Genomic DNA, 17,879 nt, shown 5'->3' with positions numbered 1-17,879 from the left:
CATTCTTGTTGCTTCACCACTATTATGAATGCATCCCGCACAGATGCTCCAGATTTCCTGAGAAGATCCCATCTAATTGCTCCAGATGTGTGTCCTAAACTTGTAGTATGAGCTAATGTAACAGCATTGTTTTCACATCATTTCTTTCTCAGCCTTAGTGGAAGGAATACTTATCCTGTAGCCAAAAGTGAATCCTCAATCTCCAACAGAAAAAAATACCCCAAATGATTCTTGACCCAAGACAGTTCTGTTTTCTAAATTATATTATAGGATCTGTGGCAGCAGGAGCTCTCCAGTCTGGCCTGCCCAAGACCGGCATAGACTGGCCACCAAACTGTCCCACACATGAAAGCATACAGGAGAAAGGTTTCATACCCACATTTACTTTCCTAGAATATCCTATACAGGTGCCTGAAAGTAGCTTAGTTTTCTTTGATAGTGGAAACTGTTATTTATTTTGCAACTGTGAATTGTAACCTTTGGCAGTGTTCTCATCACGGTAAGCAATACATAGCAATTTCATTATGATAGCAGTGGGGATTGTTTCTTTTAATGATAATATTGCAAACGTTTTTCAGCAAAGCTTATAATTTTTATCTTCTCAATGCACTGACAGGGATGATACCAGGATCAATTATACTTCACAGATCCTTTCTTGTAAAATAACTTTAAAATGTATTTAATTACATTATGTTATTAACACTATTATTTTGCTTTGAGGGCTTTCTGGGCATTATCTGACTAAAGTCCACAGACCTCCTTTTGAAGGTTGTTTTATCTTCCATAAGGGGATGGTAATAAATACTTTCGGTCTGGTTTTCTGGACAAATCTGCATGGAGGTCCTTAAAGAAGTTTTCACAAGTATTTCCCATTCCTGTTATTTGTGGCTATTCTTGCCGTCAGTCGAATACAGTTCTGTTTCCCACAGTATTTGCTAAAAGCTAAAATGTCACAGACATTAGGTAAATGCATATTTGTTGGAGTGTTCACCCTGGTGGTATTCAAGCAGTTATGCTGGTGGTACTTAGTGGATTTTTGGAAAACAGAAATAACAGCGTGTAGTGGCTCCTTGTCAGCAGCTGAAGTGCAGGATGTGGCCTCCCTATATTTAGCCTCTGCTGCTACACCCATCTGGATTAAGAAAACATCCTGGAAGCATTAATGTAGGTGATTGAGCTGCAAACAAAAGTCTGGAGAACTGCTTCATTCTTCAAAGCTTTATAATTCTTGCGGCAGGAGTAAGCGTAATTCCACACCGGTGACTCGTTTTTCAGAAAGCTACAACACTGTATGCCTTCAAATATCCCAACCACTGATGTTTACACCAAAATATTCACAATGTGACACATCTTGAAAAGTGTCCTGAAAGCTGAGTGATGCTGTGTTGAACTAATAAGTCAGAACTAGAAAGCAGAGAATATCTTCTCTTCCAAAGTGACAGCCCAGTGAAGAAAAATACTTGACAGGGAGATGTCAGTTTTTGTAAATCCTCCAATTACAGTTTGTACAATTAGGATAGTCTTAGTTTCAGCCCGGCAAAACTCATCCCCTAGCAAAACCTACACACCGCTCAGCCTGCATTCCATGGCCAAGAGACCACAATGCTTTGCTCATCTGGAGACCAAAGCAGTCCAGGCGGTGAAGGCAGAAGGACTGAATATGATGAATAGCATTTGCTCTTTTTTTTTCCTCCCTTCCCCCCAATCCCCACTTCTGTGTATTATATTTTGCCACTTTCTCCATTCAGAAGATAGGAATGTTGATGCTTTAATGAAATCAGAACCCCTTTGGATCACGCAGCGTTTGTTTGGAGGGACCCAATTTGTGCTATGGCAGCAGGAATTGCTTCTGTGTGAACAGCAAACTAACCACGCAGAGGAGCAGGACTGTACAACAATCTTGTGCCCAGTGTAACCACCTGCAGCTATCAGCCATACACTGAACGGCTGCTGAGGTTTCCAAAATTCACCTTGTGCCAGTAGTTCTATGAGGTGTGCTTGGAGCTGTCGGCACGCAAGAACAAAAGCTCACCCAAACCTGCCTAGTTATTTCTCTGACTCCTCACGTCACTGTAAAGTAACCCATTAACGGGCATCCTTACCAAAGACAACTAACATTCTTTTCCGCAAGCTTTTATGTGCTCAGTGAAGACACTAAAGACTCCGGGGATCATCAGCAGATGGGCTCTGCAGCTAAGCCCCCGATCCACGAACAAGACATACCCGGGGCACTTCGTTCTCCGCTACCCACAGCAAAGCCCACACCCCAGCCAGGACCGCACGCCCTGCGCACCGCCGCCATTTTGTGGCGGCCGCTGAACACCTCCCCTGACCCCGCCCCGCTCCGCGGCCTGTGCGCCAGGCAGGGTGAGCCGCGAGCGTGTGTGTGTGTGTGTGTGTGTGTGTGTGTGTGTGTGTGTGTGGGGGGGGGGGGGGGGCGAATTATGGCGACGGGACGGAGTGCGTGGGTGCGGGGGGTGAGACCCGGGCCTCGCGTGACGCGGGGCGGGCCGGGCAGCGGCGTGGGTTGCTGGGGCACCGGGTCGGGCGGCAGCGTGGGCGAGCCCCGTGCCCCGATCAGCGCGGCTGCACGTGCAAGTGCTGGCACTACAGCTCTACGCGCTGCGTTTTTCCCTGCTGGAAAGAGTGTGATAGCAGCCACGTGTGGCTCCGGGCTGCCGGAGGAACTCGCGGTGAGACGCTGTATCCGGGAGCTGGCGTAGCAGTGTCTGCTGAGTGAGGGAGCTGGGGACTGCGTGCGTGTACCTGTATTGGTAGCGCTGGAGTGTGCTTCCCCTGTACCCCGCACTGGAGTGCTGTGTTCACTTTTGGGCCCCTCGCTACAAGAAAGGCACGGGGACCCTGGAGCGTGTCCAGAAAAGGGCAGTGGGGCTGTGATGGTCTGGAGCACAAATACTGTGAGCAGCGCCTGAGGAGCTGAGATTGTTCAGTGTGGAGGAGGCTCGGGACAAACCTCATTGCTCTCTAACTGCCTGAAAGGAGGCTGTGGTGAGCTGGGGATAGGCCTCTTCTCGCAGGTAACAGTGATATGATGAGGGGGAAAGGCCTCAAGCTGGGCCAGGGGAGGTTCAGGTTTAGGAAAAAAACTCCAAAAGAGTGGCAGCACACTGGCACGTTCTGCTCAGCGAGGTGGTGAAGTTACTGTCCCTGGAGGTGTTCGAGAGCTGTGTGGATGTGGCACTGAGTGACATGGATAGTGGGCATGGTGGGGTGGGTTGGTGGTTGGACCGGGTGGTCTTAGTGATCTTTTCCAACCTTTGTGTTTCTATGGTAAGAGATCTGTGTAAATGAAAGCGTGAGAGCATTTATTTTTGAGATCAGAGCCATTTTTGAGAGCAGAGCCATAATTTTACTTCGGAATGAAAGCAGCAGCAGCTGTGGCTGCTCCCACTGGCTCACAGACATGCTCAGACAAGCCCAGTGCTAGCTGCAGTTAGCCAGACCCCAGAGGCTAGCAGGCAGTCTTTTGTTGTTGTTTATAATTATTTTTATATAACAATATGTGAGCAGATATCTGCCTAGAAGAACAAAGTAAATGACTTCCAACTTTAACTGACTATATTTCGATTAAAAAGCTCTCTTGATAGCCTACATAAACCATGCAAAGTTTGACAACTTTGTGGAGATGTAGGCAGAGCTGTACCATTGTATGTTTTGCTGTGATTGCACAGCATCAACACAAAGGCCTGAAAGCATTCCCTCTCTTCTGTAAACTTAGTTTTGCTAGAACTGGCCACGCCAAATGCAGTATTTACTGTGGCAGTTGCCTTCGGCTGTTTCAGTTCTTTGGAGCCTTCTCCCCTCCCAGCAACCAGCTCTTAAATTTGTGCTTGCTGTTCCCATGTTCCTCTCCTTGATATTGCTGCCTGTTGTGCTCCAAGCGTGTGCTGTGATACCAGGTGTTCCCTCACCTGCTTCATAGGTACTGCTGGGGCTGCACTCTGGTAACTGCAGCAAAGGGGTGTGAGCTTATCTTTTATCCCTCTCCACCCCTTTGCATGTTATTAAATCTCTTACATCTGAGCTATTAAAAAAAAATATGTTGCTATTGCTACAAAAGAGCATTCTAACAGGATGGTTGGATTTCTGCATTTATAAAGATCTCTCGTGTGGCAATTTGGATTCTTTGTGCTTCTAGTACAGATTCAGGTGTGGGATTGCCATTTCTGTGTGCAACAGCACCCAGTAGAGCCCTTTGCAGAGAAAATGAAAGCGGGTTGGAGATCTGATAGGGGCATTATCTTTTCTGCCACTTGGAAAGAATAGTGAGCACCTGAAAGCAGAGCTGTTCCCAGTGTGCTGCTGTACCCCACTGGAGAAGGCGGGAGGAGCTGCACAGGGCCCATGAGGTTATGGTGCTGGCTGACTGTTACATCTCTCTCCTCTTGAACAGGACCATGCCCAAGAAGGGAGGGAAGCATGCTGAGGTGGGGATGGAAATGCAGGTGCAGTCCAAACGAGCAAAGGTGGAAGCAGCTTGTTTGCCATCAGTCATGGATTTTGAGAACCCAGACAGCCTCTTCGCAAGCCTGATCTCTCCCATCAAACCAGAGGAGTTTTTCAAGGAGTACTGGGAGGAAAAGCCGCTGCTTGTTCAGAGAAACGATCCCCTACTGGCTGCTTACTACCAGTCTCTCTTCCAGCTGTCAGATCTGAAGGAGCTGTGCAGCCAAGGGCTGTACTATGGGCGTGATATAAATATCTGCAGATGTGTAAATGGAAAAAAGAAGGTTTTAAATAAAGAAGGCAGAGTGAATTACGCACAGCTGAAGAGGGACTTTGACCAGAAAAAGGCAACCATACAGTTCCATCAGCCTCAGAGGTTTAAGGTTGGGTCATTTCATGAGTTTAAGTAAAACTAATATGTGTTTTGTAATGCAGTGTGTTTTGCTTGAGGCGTGCTGGACAGAGCTTTGTCTCTGCCCCCAGAAGGTCCAGGTGGAGGAGCTGACATCAGTGGCCTGCTGAAACCATATATGAGCTATATTAATTAAAACATGGTTTATAATTTTGTGCAGTCTGTCATGCTTCAGTGCTCTGCAGCAAGAAAAACATGAGTTATGCTATAAAATTAAGTGTTCCTTTTTAAGGATTTGCTTTGTCACATAAAAATTTAAACAGATCTGAATGCGTAATGTTGATGATTATTTATCACTGTCTGCTTTAGTTTTTGTTCCATTGTTCTCATGTGCAAATAGAGCATTTATGCCAGTTCAATGGAGGGTAAGGCGTAAAATAATGTAGGTGCAGGACAGCACAGTTCTTTCTGATGAACTGGCTTTGAATTGTACCTTGGATTTGTACATCAGTTTTGGTGATTGTCCTCTCTTGTTCTTTTCCATGCTTCTCCAATCAGAAGCATTCAGAATGAGGCACTGGTGCCTGCACGGTTGTGTCAAGGACCCAGGTGCTTACGCTTGGATTTAAGTAGTTCTTTTCTGTCCTGTGGTGCCTGCAATTTAACAAAGAAGTATTCTGTAAGGACAGGAATGTACAGCTCTTTAACTCCTGAAAAGCCTGTCATTTTGGTGCCTTCATTTTGCCTAGCTAAAGCTAGCAGATGAATTAAAACCTATTAGAGGGTTTTGTGGTGGTGTGGTGGTGTTTGTAACGGCTGCCACTGTTTGCGCAGATGAGTGATGAGTGGTAATGTGGGGAAGGTGAAGTCTTATCAGCATTCTTCAGCATCTGTTATGATGTACTTCACCAGCTTTGTGCTTTGAAGGTTTTTAGAAGCATCTCTTGACATGCATCTGTTAAATTTTAATGTACATCTTCAGTTGTGGAGGAGCAAAGCAGTTCTAACAGATTGAAAGATACCAAAGGTTCTTGCTTTGAGCATCTCTAAAACTGGCTTACTCCACACACAAATAACCTGATACATATGCTGCAATATATCTAAGGCATATAAAAAAAACACGTCAGAGATGTTTGATCTCCTTCATTGTGTAACTGCAAAGTGCTACAGTTGGAGTCACCGCAAAAAGCTCTCTAATCTTTGTGTACTCTTTGGTAGTAGCTAGTATAATGAAAATCATGCATATGTTTCTTTTATTAAGATGTTCATGGGAGGTGGTAGGTGAATTTCCATCTGTGCCTAACCCTGTCCATCCTTCCCAGCCTCAGTGTCCCAGTTGGTTCTTCCCTAGAAGAACCCCTGAGTAGCCAGGGAGCATGAGAGCTGGGTAGTGGCCAGGCTGGCTGAGCTCTCCAGCAGTAACATGTCCTTTTCTTTTTGCAGGAGGAGCTGTGGAAGATTCAAGAGAAGCTGGAGTGCTACTTTGGGTCTCTGGTTGGATCAAATGTCTATATTACTCCACAGGGGTCCCAGGGCCTTCCCCCTCACTACGATGATGTTGAGGTAGGGCAGCACAACATTGTCTGTGGGAATAGGCATGGGGTTTTGCTGGTCTCTCTGTGTGGTTTTTCTTCCCTTCTCTCATAAAGTAATTTCTTACAGAAAAATGTTTTTCCACTGATAAGTTACAATGTTTCTTTATGGTTGTTTTTCCCCCCTCTTTACTTTTACTGAATGGGTACTGAGGTGTCTAATGGCAGTATCACACAGAGTATGCTTCTAAAAGAAGCATTCCAACAGCCAGCGTGTTAAAAAAGCAGTTCTTCAAGTTGGGCTGCAGTACCAGTTTTTTTTCCACATTAAACACGTGCATTTCATTCTTCTTTAGCAGCTCTAGAACTTGCAGATTCTGACATATCACACAGAATCACAGAATCACTCAGGTTGGAAAAGGCCTTAAAGATCATCAAGTCTAACAACAACCTAACCATACCACCCTAACTCTAACAACCTTCGGCTAAATCATGTCTTTTAAGTTAGTTGTCTAATGCTTTTTGAAGTAATTTGGGAAAAATGGGGATTTCCAAGTGCCTGCTTTAGGTAGGATAAAGCAGGTCTTACTTCCTAAGTTTTCTTTCTGCTGTCTCTAAGTGAGGCCTAGAAAAATACTTTGGATGTAAATTTCTGCATTATAGACATGCACAAATTCCTCAGGAGAGGAATCCTGCTCCCTGGGCTGTGAGGTAGCTGGGAGCAGGGCAGGTGAAATATGTCTCTTCTGTTGTCAGAGAAGCGCCCTGCGTCATCGTGTTTGCTTCCTGGCTCTGGTTTCTGGCATGGTTCCACAGACATCCCGAGTAAGACGGTGCATTAACACTTCTGATGAGTTGAATGCGTGGTAGGAAGCAAGGCTTCATTGTGCACTTGGATTTATGGTCCTTTGCAGGTGTTCATCCTCCAGCTGGAAGGCGAGAAGCATTGGCGGCTCTATAAACCAACGGTGCACTTAGCTCGGGAGTATAACGTGGAATCTGAAGATAGGATTGGGAATCCCACGCATGAGTTTGTGTTAAAGGTATTAGAATTGAACTTCTTTAACTGGGCTGAACTGTAGGTGTGAGAAAAGTAGTTATATTTAAAATGATTCTTCTCTAGAAGACAGTATCCTGAATTCTTGCAGTTGCAAAATTGTGGGGAAGGATTGGTGCACAAAATACTATGAGCATGAGAAATGTCATAGTTGTCTGAGTTATCTTTTTTCAAAGGCATTGGTTGCTTTAGGATTTAAATAATGGACCAAGAAGCAGTTCTTTCTGGAAATTCTCTAATACTTCTTTAGTTACGAGGCAGAGTACTGGGTACATGTTTGTAGATTTCCCTGTAGAAAATACATTGGTTTTAATCACAGTTATGAAGTGTTTTGTGCTGCTGCATGCTGTCTGTGATCAGTCAGGCTGGTCCCTTTGTGCACTGTTCTGGTGAATATATGGCATATGTAATACCTGACTGATCAACAAAAGCAGAAACTAAAAAAACTGTCTTGACTTGTATTGTTTTTCTCTTTTTCCAAACCTGAAAACCAGATGCTTGTCTGTGTCTTGTTATTTGGAATAAAAAGAGCGTTTAATGAGGGCTAATGAATACAGCCTTTCTGATGGCAGGAGATGTGGTGCTTGGCCTGTTGTGGTTTACGTAGTTGTACTTCAGAAGGGGGTTACTTACCCAGCAGGCAGTGCTGCTCTGTTTCAGAAGCCTCTGTAGTTTCTCTGCCTCTTGTCTTATGAACAGGGCCTGTGTGGGCAAGGTCCTTCCTCTTCCCTGTGTTCTGACTTACCTGTGCAAGCAGGTATGTGTAGGAACAGCGTTCTGCGTTGTAATGGTGCTGACCTTTACTGGCTGTGCAATCTGACAGTGATTTTCAGTTGTCAGAAAGTATTGCTTGATACAAAGCCTAATGAATTACAGTTATTCCTTTTTTTTTCTTTCCACAACATGTTGGGCCGGATTTTTATGGAATAACGTTGCATTCCACAGGCCATTTACTGATGTCAGTGCAGTGAAAGTACTGGGCTCTGGCCCTGAAAAGGCCTTAAAAATGTTCCAGGTTTGCTGTTCGCTTCCTGTGCCCCTTTTCTTTTGAGTCATCTCTGTTAGATTTTGGTTGTCTGTGTGACACTTTCTGCCAAGGATGTACAGACCAGTATTTCTTCCCTAAACCTTTCAGTAGAATATTTCCCTTCTCCTTTCTTGCACTTCTGCCTGCCGTTCGCGGGCAGTTTGGAACAAACGGACCAGTTGGAGATGTACTTCAGATGTCTCTCTGAGTAGCTGGGTGTGCATGGGAGTGTGCTGGTTTGTGCCTCAAGTCCCAGAGTGCAGCTGGTCTTGGTGAGCATTCAGCAGGCTGTGGACACGGCTGGCTTCTTACTGATGTCAGGCACAGAGCTGGTTGGCCGTTGGCCATCCCTCAAGTGGTTTCCTGTTTTACTCTGCTGATATCCCCTCCTGTGTCTGCCCCTCCTTTATCCAGTTCAGAAGTAAGAACAAGCTGAAGTGCTCAGAACCTCGTTGTGTCTCTTGGGAGCTGCTCTGTCCCGTCCTCCTCTGCCTGTTGCAACCCAGAGTGCTTGTTCTACTTGATGAATGTTTTGCTTGCTGGTTCATTGCTTCGTGCTGATGAGATTACCAAGGAGATGAGATGAGTAGGAGTCACACTTTGCAGTGAAGACTGCTGTGAGCGACGGTGATCTCTGCTTCTTTTGATGGGACCACATTTAAGGAAGAGTAAAATTAAAATGGAATCCGATTTCACCATTGCTGCTTCATGACTTTTCTCCTTGACTGTGCTGTGCAGCTCTGTAGATGTTTGTAGGGGAAACTGTAGGTAACCTCTTTATTGGATGTGATGTGGCCTGCTGCACACTTCTCTCTTACATTGACTGCCTAGTCTAAAGTGTATCTGCCTGGGGATTTAATTTAGGTAAGTGAGAAGAAAGGGAGGAGGGGAGAGGTTGTACTTGATATTTTTAAGTGCTACAGCTGAGAATTTAAGACAGCAGTACTGCAGCAGCTTATGGTCCATGCAGGATATTTGTCCTTTCTTGTGGAACAGCAGCTTTCTACTTTGTTGAGGTCTGCTCTGCTAGCTTGCTGTACTTTCAGCAGGTTCCTCTCAGCTGCTGCTCTGTCCCTGTTATGCAGCTGAGTAGGATTGTGTGTGCTTTCTACCCTTCAAGGCTTGCTTTGTGTTTTCAGGCAGGTGTACAGTAAATACTAACAGTAAATTGGGGAGTTCGGACTTTCTGGCATAGAGCACTCTGTTATTAAAATGTAAGTGGAGTATTTCCCTATTTTGTGATTAAAGAAACAGAACCAATCCATGTTGTCTGTCTGTCTGCTTAGAGAGCATTTTCTTTGTTTGGGTAACAGTGCAGTAAGGTTTGAACATGTGCCCTAAATGTATCAATTCTTTTTCCTTTTTTTTGCAGCCGGGCGACTTACTGTACTTCCCAAGAGGGACAATTCACCAAGCTGACACACCTCCTGGTGTATCTCATTCTACACACGTGACCATCAGTACCTACCAAAACAAGTAATTCCTCCTTACTCTTTCTTGTTTCTGTCACTTCTGAAAATGGCTTTCATCTTCCAGGCAATGTGTGTGAATAGTACGGACCTGAAGCCCGCGTTTCGAAGAAGTGATGTCTTACAGTTAAAATACAGCCTTGTGATGAACTCTGCTGAGCTCTTTTCTGTGTTTGTCCCATTCAGTCCTTGTATCTTTTGTTTGTCTGTGAGGTGATGCAGGGATAGGGCATAGAAACACAGTGGAATGGAATATGTGAGGTGCCCTACTGTCACCTACGTACCCTGCTGTTAATGACAAGATCTAGGCCAGCATTCAGGTAGCTGTAATTTCAGTTGCGGAGGTTGGGGAAAACAGAGGAGGGAAACACTTCCTTGTAAACAAAGCTTTTTATTCAGCAACCTCATTGGCATATTAATTGTCTACTTTATTGTTTATCATCAATAGGCATTAATGTGGAAGGTAACACTACAACAGGAAGCTCACTGTCAGGTTTAGAACTCTCAGCAGTGGCTACAATTGCTATTTGTTTCATAATCCAGAGAGAGAGTCGGGGATTGCGCCTTTCATCTCCTCCTCTCTTGCATTTCATAGTCACCCACACTGTACTGGTGAACTTGCTGCACATTCTTTCTTTGCTTGTGTTTTCTGCTTATCTGTGCTTTTCATCTCCTATCCCATGCAAGCAAGGCAGATTTCCTTTGACGTGCATCCAATGCTTGTGCCCACTGAAACCTTTTCATTGCACAGGGAAATGCTGCTGCAACTCAGTCAGCTGCTCTCATGTGCTGGGTTTGGAGCCATTGGCCTGAGTTGGGAATCAGGAAGGATTTCTGTTACAGTATAGGACAGAACAAGTTTTGGCATGTTCTAGATGATTCTAAGATGCATTTCTAACCAGGTGTACCATTCTGTAAGGCTGGGATGTCAGTGCTGCTGGTAACTCTTAACTTGGGCAGTTCTCCACACTGGAGCAAGGTTAAGGTGAAGCTGTGTGAGTTCATCATCAAAAATGGGTTCTATGGCTTTTAACTTATAATCTTCTGCTGAGAAGGCAAAAGATTATTTTCTGTAAGTGCTGATGGCTGCTGCAGAGTGTTTGAATTCATTTATTCTCTAGGTGGCAGTGTTAGCACTGAGCTGCTTTGGCTGTGTTTGGGGGCACAACTGAGCTGAAGTCCTGTTCCACCTCCCATTCCCTGTCCTTTTTTTGTACACCACCCTCCTGTTGGCCTGGAGCTTTTCTCATCCTCAGTGCAGCAAACTGAACAGAGAGGAGGGTGACACCAGGAGAAGCGTGCTTTGATGTACTGATGGAAGTGGGTTTGCTGTATTGGTGTGCAGGAGTGGTCCTAGGTGTGCAGGGCAGGTTTTGTCCGGTGTGATCAATGCTGAGTTGTTGTGTGTCAGGTAGTGTTGGACAGACAAGTTCTTTATTACAATGTTGCTGGAGACCTGACAGCCTTATGTGTGGAAAGGGCAGTTCCTCAGTACTTCCTCAGCACTTCCAGTGCTGGCGAAATGGCACCTTGAGGAATTTCGGGCTCTGAGCCCAAAGGGCCTGCACTGTGCACTGGGGTGAGGTTTCTCCAGGCCAGACCTCCGCCTGAGGCAGGAAGACAAGTCTGGTGGCATTTGTTGTAAGCAGGGCAGTTTGTCACAGTAATGGGCTCCTGAAGATAGTTGCTGATGTGGGAATTGGGTGGAAGAGGAGGGAAGCAGTAAGAAATGCAAGATGTCTCACTGCTCTTTGAAGGTGAGGTAGGGAGAGACCACAGGTAGACAGGACAGCATTTTTTTGCATGAGGGGCGCACCTGGTCCTGGTGAGATTGACTCAGGCTGCAGGACGAAGATGCAGGTGGGAACCCTCCCTCCTCTGACTTACCTCAGCTGGGGAATGGAAACATGGAGAGCAAAAGATAGCTTTTTGGAATGTATTCAGCCATTGAATGGGGATCTAACACACACAGAAGACCCCTCTCTACAAGGTGACTGTTAGGTATCTAAGTATCTTAAAAATCCCTGTAGAGATATACTAGGGTCTTCTTCCTGTGATCATAAGTTTGTAGCAAAGCTAAAAATGCATCTGTGCTGAAGTTGATAGCCCTGGACACGTTTCTTGCAGCAATGGAAGTGCTTCAAAAGAATGTTAAGTGATACTATCCAACACACAATAAAGTATGCCTGTTTTACTTCAGTGCAGCCATTTCAGTAAGTCTTATTGTTTCTTCCCATCCTGCAGCTCCTGGGGAGACTTCTTATTGGATGCAATTCCTGGCCTTGTATTCAATACTGCAAAAGAGGATGTGGCCTTGAGGACAAGCATCCCAAGGAGACTGCTTATGGTAAGAGGGTCTGAGGGAAAAACAGTGCATCCAGCTGGAACTTCAGCGCAGTGGCAAGCGTGGGTCTTGCTGATCTGCTCTGAGAACTCAGTGTAAAGGCACTGTCTTGTCTAGCAGCTTTTGCAGACTTCATGGTGGCTGGAGGTTTGATGCAGCTGAAGTGTTGTCCAGTTTGCTGCGCTTCCTTTCTTCAGTATCACAGTGGCCTTGTGTGGCTCACTTCTTCTCAAAGGATGCTTTTTGGTTTGGAGCTGTCAGGTAGGCATAGTTTCCACCAGGTCTAACTTTTGAAAAGTTAATGGAGCTGTCTGTTGCAGCGTGTGTCCTTATGGTAGTTGGTTGTGCTGCTGATCAGCTCATCAGCATGAAGAAGGAACAGTTCTCTCCTTCAGGTACACTTGCAGGCCCTTCAGCATTGTGGGCATCCCCACAGTGAGGAAAACTTAGCTTCAGCTTTGATGTGTGAGCAGTTTATGTGGAACATGTAAAAGAAACAGTATTGTTGTTTTGGGAGAAAGTAATTGTTACCCTTTGGTGGTCCTCTCCTATCTTTCCAGATCGTTACTTCATTACTGTGCTTCTTTTTCTTCAGAATAGTCTCTGTGTAGCTGGAATTCATGTAAAAGGAACTGTGTGTGCATATTTAGCAGGTGGATATGGCAGACTCAACAAAAAAACTGAGTAGCATTCTGAGAATGCTTGCAGACCGTCTGGAGAACAGCAGAGAGCTGAGATCATCTGACATGAGGAAGGATTTCATTATGAACCGTTTGCCACCTTGCTTGGGATGTGATGCTGACTCTTTAACTCCAGGTGAGTTTTGAGCTCAATACCAACTCCTTTTGCTGATGTGATGGCAGGGCTGTTGCTAACTCTGCCCTTAATGATTATGGTGTTTTAAGGTAGGCAAAGATTGCAGTTTAGTGTGAGCTTTGTATTTGAGACAGACGGTGAGAACATAACAAATAATGTAGGTACAAGAGAATGGCTGGGAGAGCAGGGCACAGAAGGGTCAGTTTGCAGTATTTATATGGTTTCCTTCCTTTCTGATTTCTTTTTTAGGTGGAAAACTGCCAAGATTAGACAGCAAAATCAAACTGCAGTTCAGGGATCATGCTGTAATTACAGTGGAGCCAGATCAAGCAAATTCTGTAAGTATAACCCCTGCACCACCCTTCTGTGCTTCATGCTGTGGGCGTATTGCATGCATGAGAGTTCTTGGTCTGTCTCAAAGGGTTGTGCAGATGTGGATCGGTTGGGTGCTGCATCCTCTTAGGATTTGGTAGGAGATAATGATGAGATTGTTGTCAAACAGCACTGTGCCACCTTCTTGCCTTCCTGGGGAAACCTACAGAACTAAATGTAGTCCATGTTCTGCACAGCAGGTGCATGGTTTTTATCTAAGGTCAGATGGGGCAGATCATTACAATGTAACTGTTCTCTCCTGCTGTCTCTTAGGATGAAATTCGCAAGGAAATGGTGTATGTCTATCATTCCTTAAAGAACAGGAGAGAAACTCACATGATGGGGACAGATGATGATGATACTGCTAGCGAAGAAGGTGCAGCACAGGTTTGTTCCTGACCTACGCACACAAAAGCTACATTGCCATGCTGGGTTTTGCTGAACATTTGTTATCTGTGCCTTGAATTATGCTCTGGGTGACAGAGCTATTGGCATGTACCAAAGCATCTCTTACTTTTGTGTCCTTCAGTACATCCTACTGGATACAGTGACATATGTGCAGCAGGGGGAGGGGTCACTGTACCTTCTGCTGGTCAGTGTGTACATCCTAGTTTGATCTGGCTACATTCAGTATCCCCTGGGATGCACAGCAGCTACACCCTCTCAGCTGTTACAGCAAGGAATTCTGCCTGGTAGTTACTTAATTTTTGAAGTGTATTTTGCTGGACCTGTTGAGAAAACTGGTAGCTGAGGTCTTACACAGGCACTTGCACAACATGCTGCACAACCCAGAATGTATCTTCCTGCCCTTAATGTCTCCAGCCATGGTAAGATACCCCCTTCAACAACCCATGGGTAGGGAAAGGCTTCTTCAGTTGGGATGACACACACCTTAGGTCTCCCTGCCTCAGTAAGGGGTGCTGGAACATGTAGGTGTACCCTTCATGGTAGAAGATATTTCAACTGTATTTCCATTTATTAAGAAAATGGCCAGAGTGATGCTGATCTCCTGCAGGATGCAATTGGAAATCCCCATGTGAAGTGGGGAAGGAATGCTGCTGGTCAGCACCTACGTCCTGCCCTCCTGTCTGTTAGAACAAACACGCTGCTCAAGTGGCCTCTTTTCCCCATTTTTTCCCCCTCTCAGCCAACTCCTCATGGACTGCGCTTTCCTCTGTCACACCTGGATGCACTGAAGCAGATTTGGAGTGGCAGCACTGTCTGCGTGAAGGAGCTCAAACTTACCTCAGCTGAAGAGAAGGAAAACCTGGCCTTGGCACTGTGGACTGAATGTCTAATAGAAGTTTTTTGATGCTTTCGTGAATTAGCTCCTTATGGAATCTCTTAAGTGAAAGGTTCATTCAATTAATTTTATTTTTTGCATCCTACCTTAGTTTGTACTGCCAACGGTGTGTTGCAATATAAATATACTTTGCTACTGCCTGTTGCTGAATGTCCTTCTAGTTCCCTTATGCCATGGGTAAGTGGGTGTCTCAGCAACAGGTGAGCTGCTCAGAAATGTAACAGTGGAACAGCTTATCTTGCCTTTAATTGCCAGATTAGTGCTACTCCTAGAAAAAGGATCTTCACATCTCTCAAGTGGATTCTGATGGGAGTGTTGCAGATATTTGGATAGTCTAAGATCTGTATTTAATGAGCAGCCCCACACAGCATCGTGTCTTACTGAATATATGTACTTATTTCCTTGTTTAGGCCATTTGAAAAAAAAAATTCTTTACAGGAACGTACTTGGTATCTGCTAACAAAGAAGAAACAGACAAGCAAAAAATTCCTTCTAAAAACTTTTATACAGTTAAAATATACATGCTTGGCATTTTGCGTGGAAGATCTCTGAAGTACAAAAGCCTGATTTATTTGGTTATGAAGCACTGGGACCCCACCCCACGTGATTTAGGTGCTTTCAGCCTGAAAGACCAGAACCTTCCAACCAGGTTTTGAAATTGCATATGGCAAGTGAGTCACTTGGAGAACACTTGATATACTGATTTACATTAAAAAAGCAGGACAAGTGCTTTAGTTGTAGAAATATATACATACATCGGGAGTTCCGTAACAGCAGATTTGTGATAACTTTAGAATGCAAAATAGTAAGTGCAAGTACACAGGTATTTCTTTATTTTTAAATAGTATGCTATAGAACTCAATTTCATACAAAAATAGACATCCATATATTTTATTTCTGAGAGTTATGTGTTTCCATTTAAGGTCAAATCCTGTTTAAGTGCACAGGAACACTTTTTGCTTTTGGAAACTAAAATTCCTTAGCTAAACTCCTTAAATAGAAACACACACCCTGCATAAACAAATAGGAAAGAAAATATTATCTATTCAATGAAGTAATTCATTTAGTCACGCAGAAATCCAATGAAGCTAGCAGTGAGCTAAGGACCACCACTTCAGGTAGTAGCAGCCCTACAGGTGGCTGCTGTTCCTCCTCTGTATCAGTCCTGTATGAGGAAGATGTTCTTTTCCAAGCCTGTACCAACTGCAGTGCAGTAAGGTACTGTGCTCTGCCCGTCTTAAGAGAGGGCTGGTAGGATGGTTGCATCTTGCTGACATTGAAGAAACTGCCAGCAAGTTGGGCTGGTCATCACTGATCTAACACCTCCTCCTTTGGGCTAAGAGGACACTGATGAGCCTGAGTAACCTTTAAAAGCCACTGTGCTGTTCCTGACATGAAGCAGGGCTGGCTGCTAGCACCTGGTGAGTTATCTTCTGAAGGAAGACATGGATTTAAGATCAAATTACATTGTATTAAATTAGTCTATATACATGACAACAAAATACAGCTAGAGCAAAATCATTACTGCTCCAAATTCTGTAAATCTTTTAGAAATCTAACCTGACCCAGGATAGCTTATACTCTGGATAGATGCACCTATGCCTACATGTTAAAGGTGATCTTCAGGGATCACTCAGAAATTCACAGGTTGGAAACAGCCCCTGGGTCTGCAAAAGAACTTCCTAAACTTGGAAATTAGGTATTGCTGAAACAAACAAGACCAGGGCCTACCTGTAACAATAGGGAGGTAACAGGGTTTTATTGCCCCATTTCATGCACTGAGCTGGGAATTCCAGTTCAAATTTGTCTTTGAACAAAATAAATTGCACTTTAGCAGGAGGTATGGATTGAGATTCAGTTTCGCTTTGAGCCTCAACTGTTTCTCTTGGTCTAAAGAAGTCCAACTCAACCTCTTTGAAGCTCATGAGGGCACCTGCTGAAGAATGAGCTTTCATCATTTTCTGAGAGAAAGGAAATGTCAGTATTTCTAAAGAGCCTTTCCCATATTATCCCTTGCAGTTCATATCCCACAAAGCATCTGTCTAGCCTTGTGCATTTACTTTAAGACTTCAGATGAAGAATAACATTAACTTTCATAAGAGGCCTCCAAAGAATCAGCTTATAGTTCAGTCCCTGGGAAAGACATGAGCTCTTCCTCACATCCTTCAGGTCTGTGCAAATTCACTTGGCTTAGGAGTGGTGCTTTGAATGAAGGAAGACAGAGGATTTACTGCATAAGGTTCCAGTGGTGCATGACTTCAGTAGTACTTTTTTTTCCTCCAGGTGCTGATAAACCACGTAAGGTTCATCTCTGTGGTGGGTTTTACTCACAGTATTTCAATGTCCCATTTTTGCGAATGTTTGTCCTCTTCTGGCTCATTCATAATGATGTGATTCTTGTCATAGTAATTTCCTCCTTAAAAATAAAGCAAACTCATGAGGGCAAACAATTTGAAAGCAAATGCTGAGAATCTCAACAGAATCTTTTAAAAGTGCCACGAAGTAGGAAAATTATCTTAGAGAAATTCTGTCAGAGATGAGGCAGTGTTTGCACTTCTACTGCTGTTTGTCTCCTTCAAACTCATTTGTCAGCTGAAGCCCTGAGGAGCTCTGTTAGTTCAGAAGCAGAGTCCCCAGTGCAGCTTTGTGCACAGAGGCACGATTGCTAAAGGCATTTTGCTTCCACAGAGCCTCTGCTCCCACTGTGTGGGTGGATTTTTAACTTACGTATTGCTACAGTGCAAACACACAACGTCAGATCTGGGGGATTATTTAGTGTTGAATACTCACTTCAACCCCAGAATTACTAAGTCCTTATAATTTGTTTCCTTAGAATACATGTAGCATAGAAGTAATGGTGCCTTCTTATGCCATTAATAAAAGTTCACTGAAGGAAATTTGTGCTCTAAAGAACAATCAGATGGTATGCCTCACTCTCAGGGTAGAATCACAGAAAGGGCTGGGTTGAAAAGGACCACAGTGATCACCTAGTTTCAACCCCCCTGCTATGTGCAGGGTCGCCAACCAGCAGACCAGGCTGCCCAGAGCCACATCCAGCCTGGCCTTGAATGCCTCCAGGGATGGGGCATCCACAGCCTCCTTGGGCAACCTGTTCCAGTGTGTCACCACCCTCTGTGCAA

The 17,879-nt window shown here is 44.6% G+C and overlaps 2 protein-coding genes across 4 annotated transcripts in view; one reads left to right on the top strand and one right to left on the bottom strand.

The window, feature by feature from the left end:
• Positions 1-4,414: 4,414 nt before the first annotated feature.
• Positions 4,415-15,282, top strand: RIOX2 (ribosomal oxygenase 2). The gene is made up of 9 exons (XM_052703208.1): positions 4,415-4,850; positions 6,263-6,382; positions 7,266-7,394; positions 9,808-9,911; positions 12,149-12,251; positions 12,899-13,064; positions 13,314-13,402; positions 13,710-13,823; positions 14,584-15,282. The coding sequence occupies exons 1-9, from the start codon at positions 4,419-4,421 to the stop codon at positions 14,746-14,748; spliced, it is 1,422 nt and encodes a 473-aa protein (XP_052559168.1). The 5' UTR covers positions 4,415-4,418; the 3' UTR covers positions 14,749-15,282.
• CRYBG3 (crystallin beta-gamma domain containing 3) overlaps positions 15,226-17,879 on the bottom strand; it is a 90,692-nt gene continuing 88,038 nt past the window's right edge. For all 3 annotated transcript variants that reach the window (XM_052703021.1, XM_052703030.1, XM_052703039.1), the window contains one exon: positions 15,226-17,155. In XM_052703021.1, coding sequence (XP_052558981.1) covers positions 17,067-17,155 — 89 coding nt within the window. In that variant the 3' untranslated portion in view covers positions 15,226-17,066. The remainder of the gene's footprint in view (positions 17,156-17,879) is intronic.

The sequence above is a fragment of the Tympanuchus pallidicinctus genome, unplaced genomic scaffold (genome assembly GCF_026119805.1).
Source record: "Tympanuchus pallidicinctus isolate F22 unplaced genomic scaffold, pur_lepc_1.0 scaffold10, whole genome shotgun sequence".
NCBI lineage: Eukaryota > Metazoa > Chordata > Aves > Galliformes > Phasianidae > Tympanuchus > Tympanuchus pallidicinctus.
This window is presented reverse-complemented; position numbering and strand designations above follow the sequence as displayed.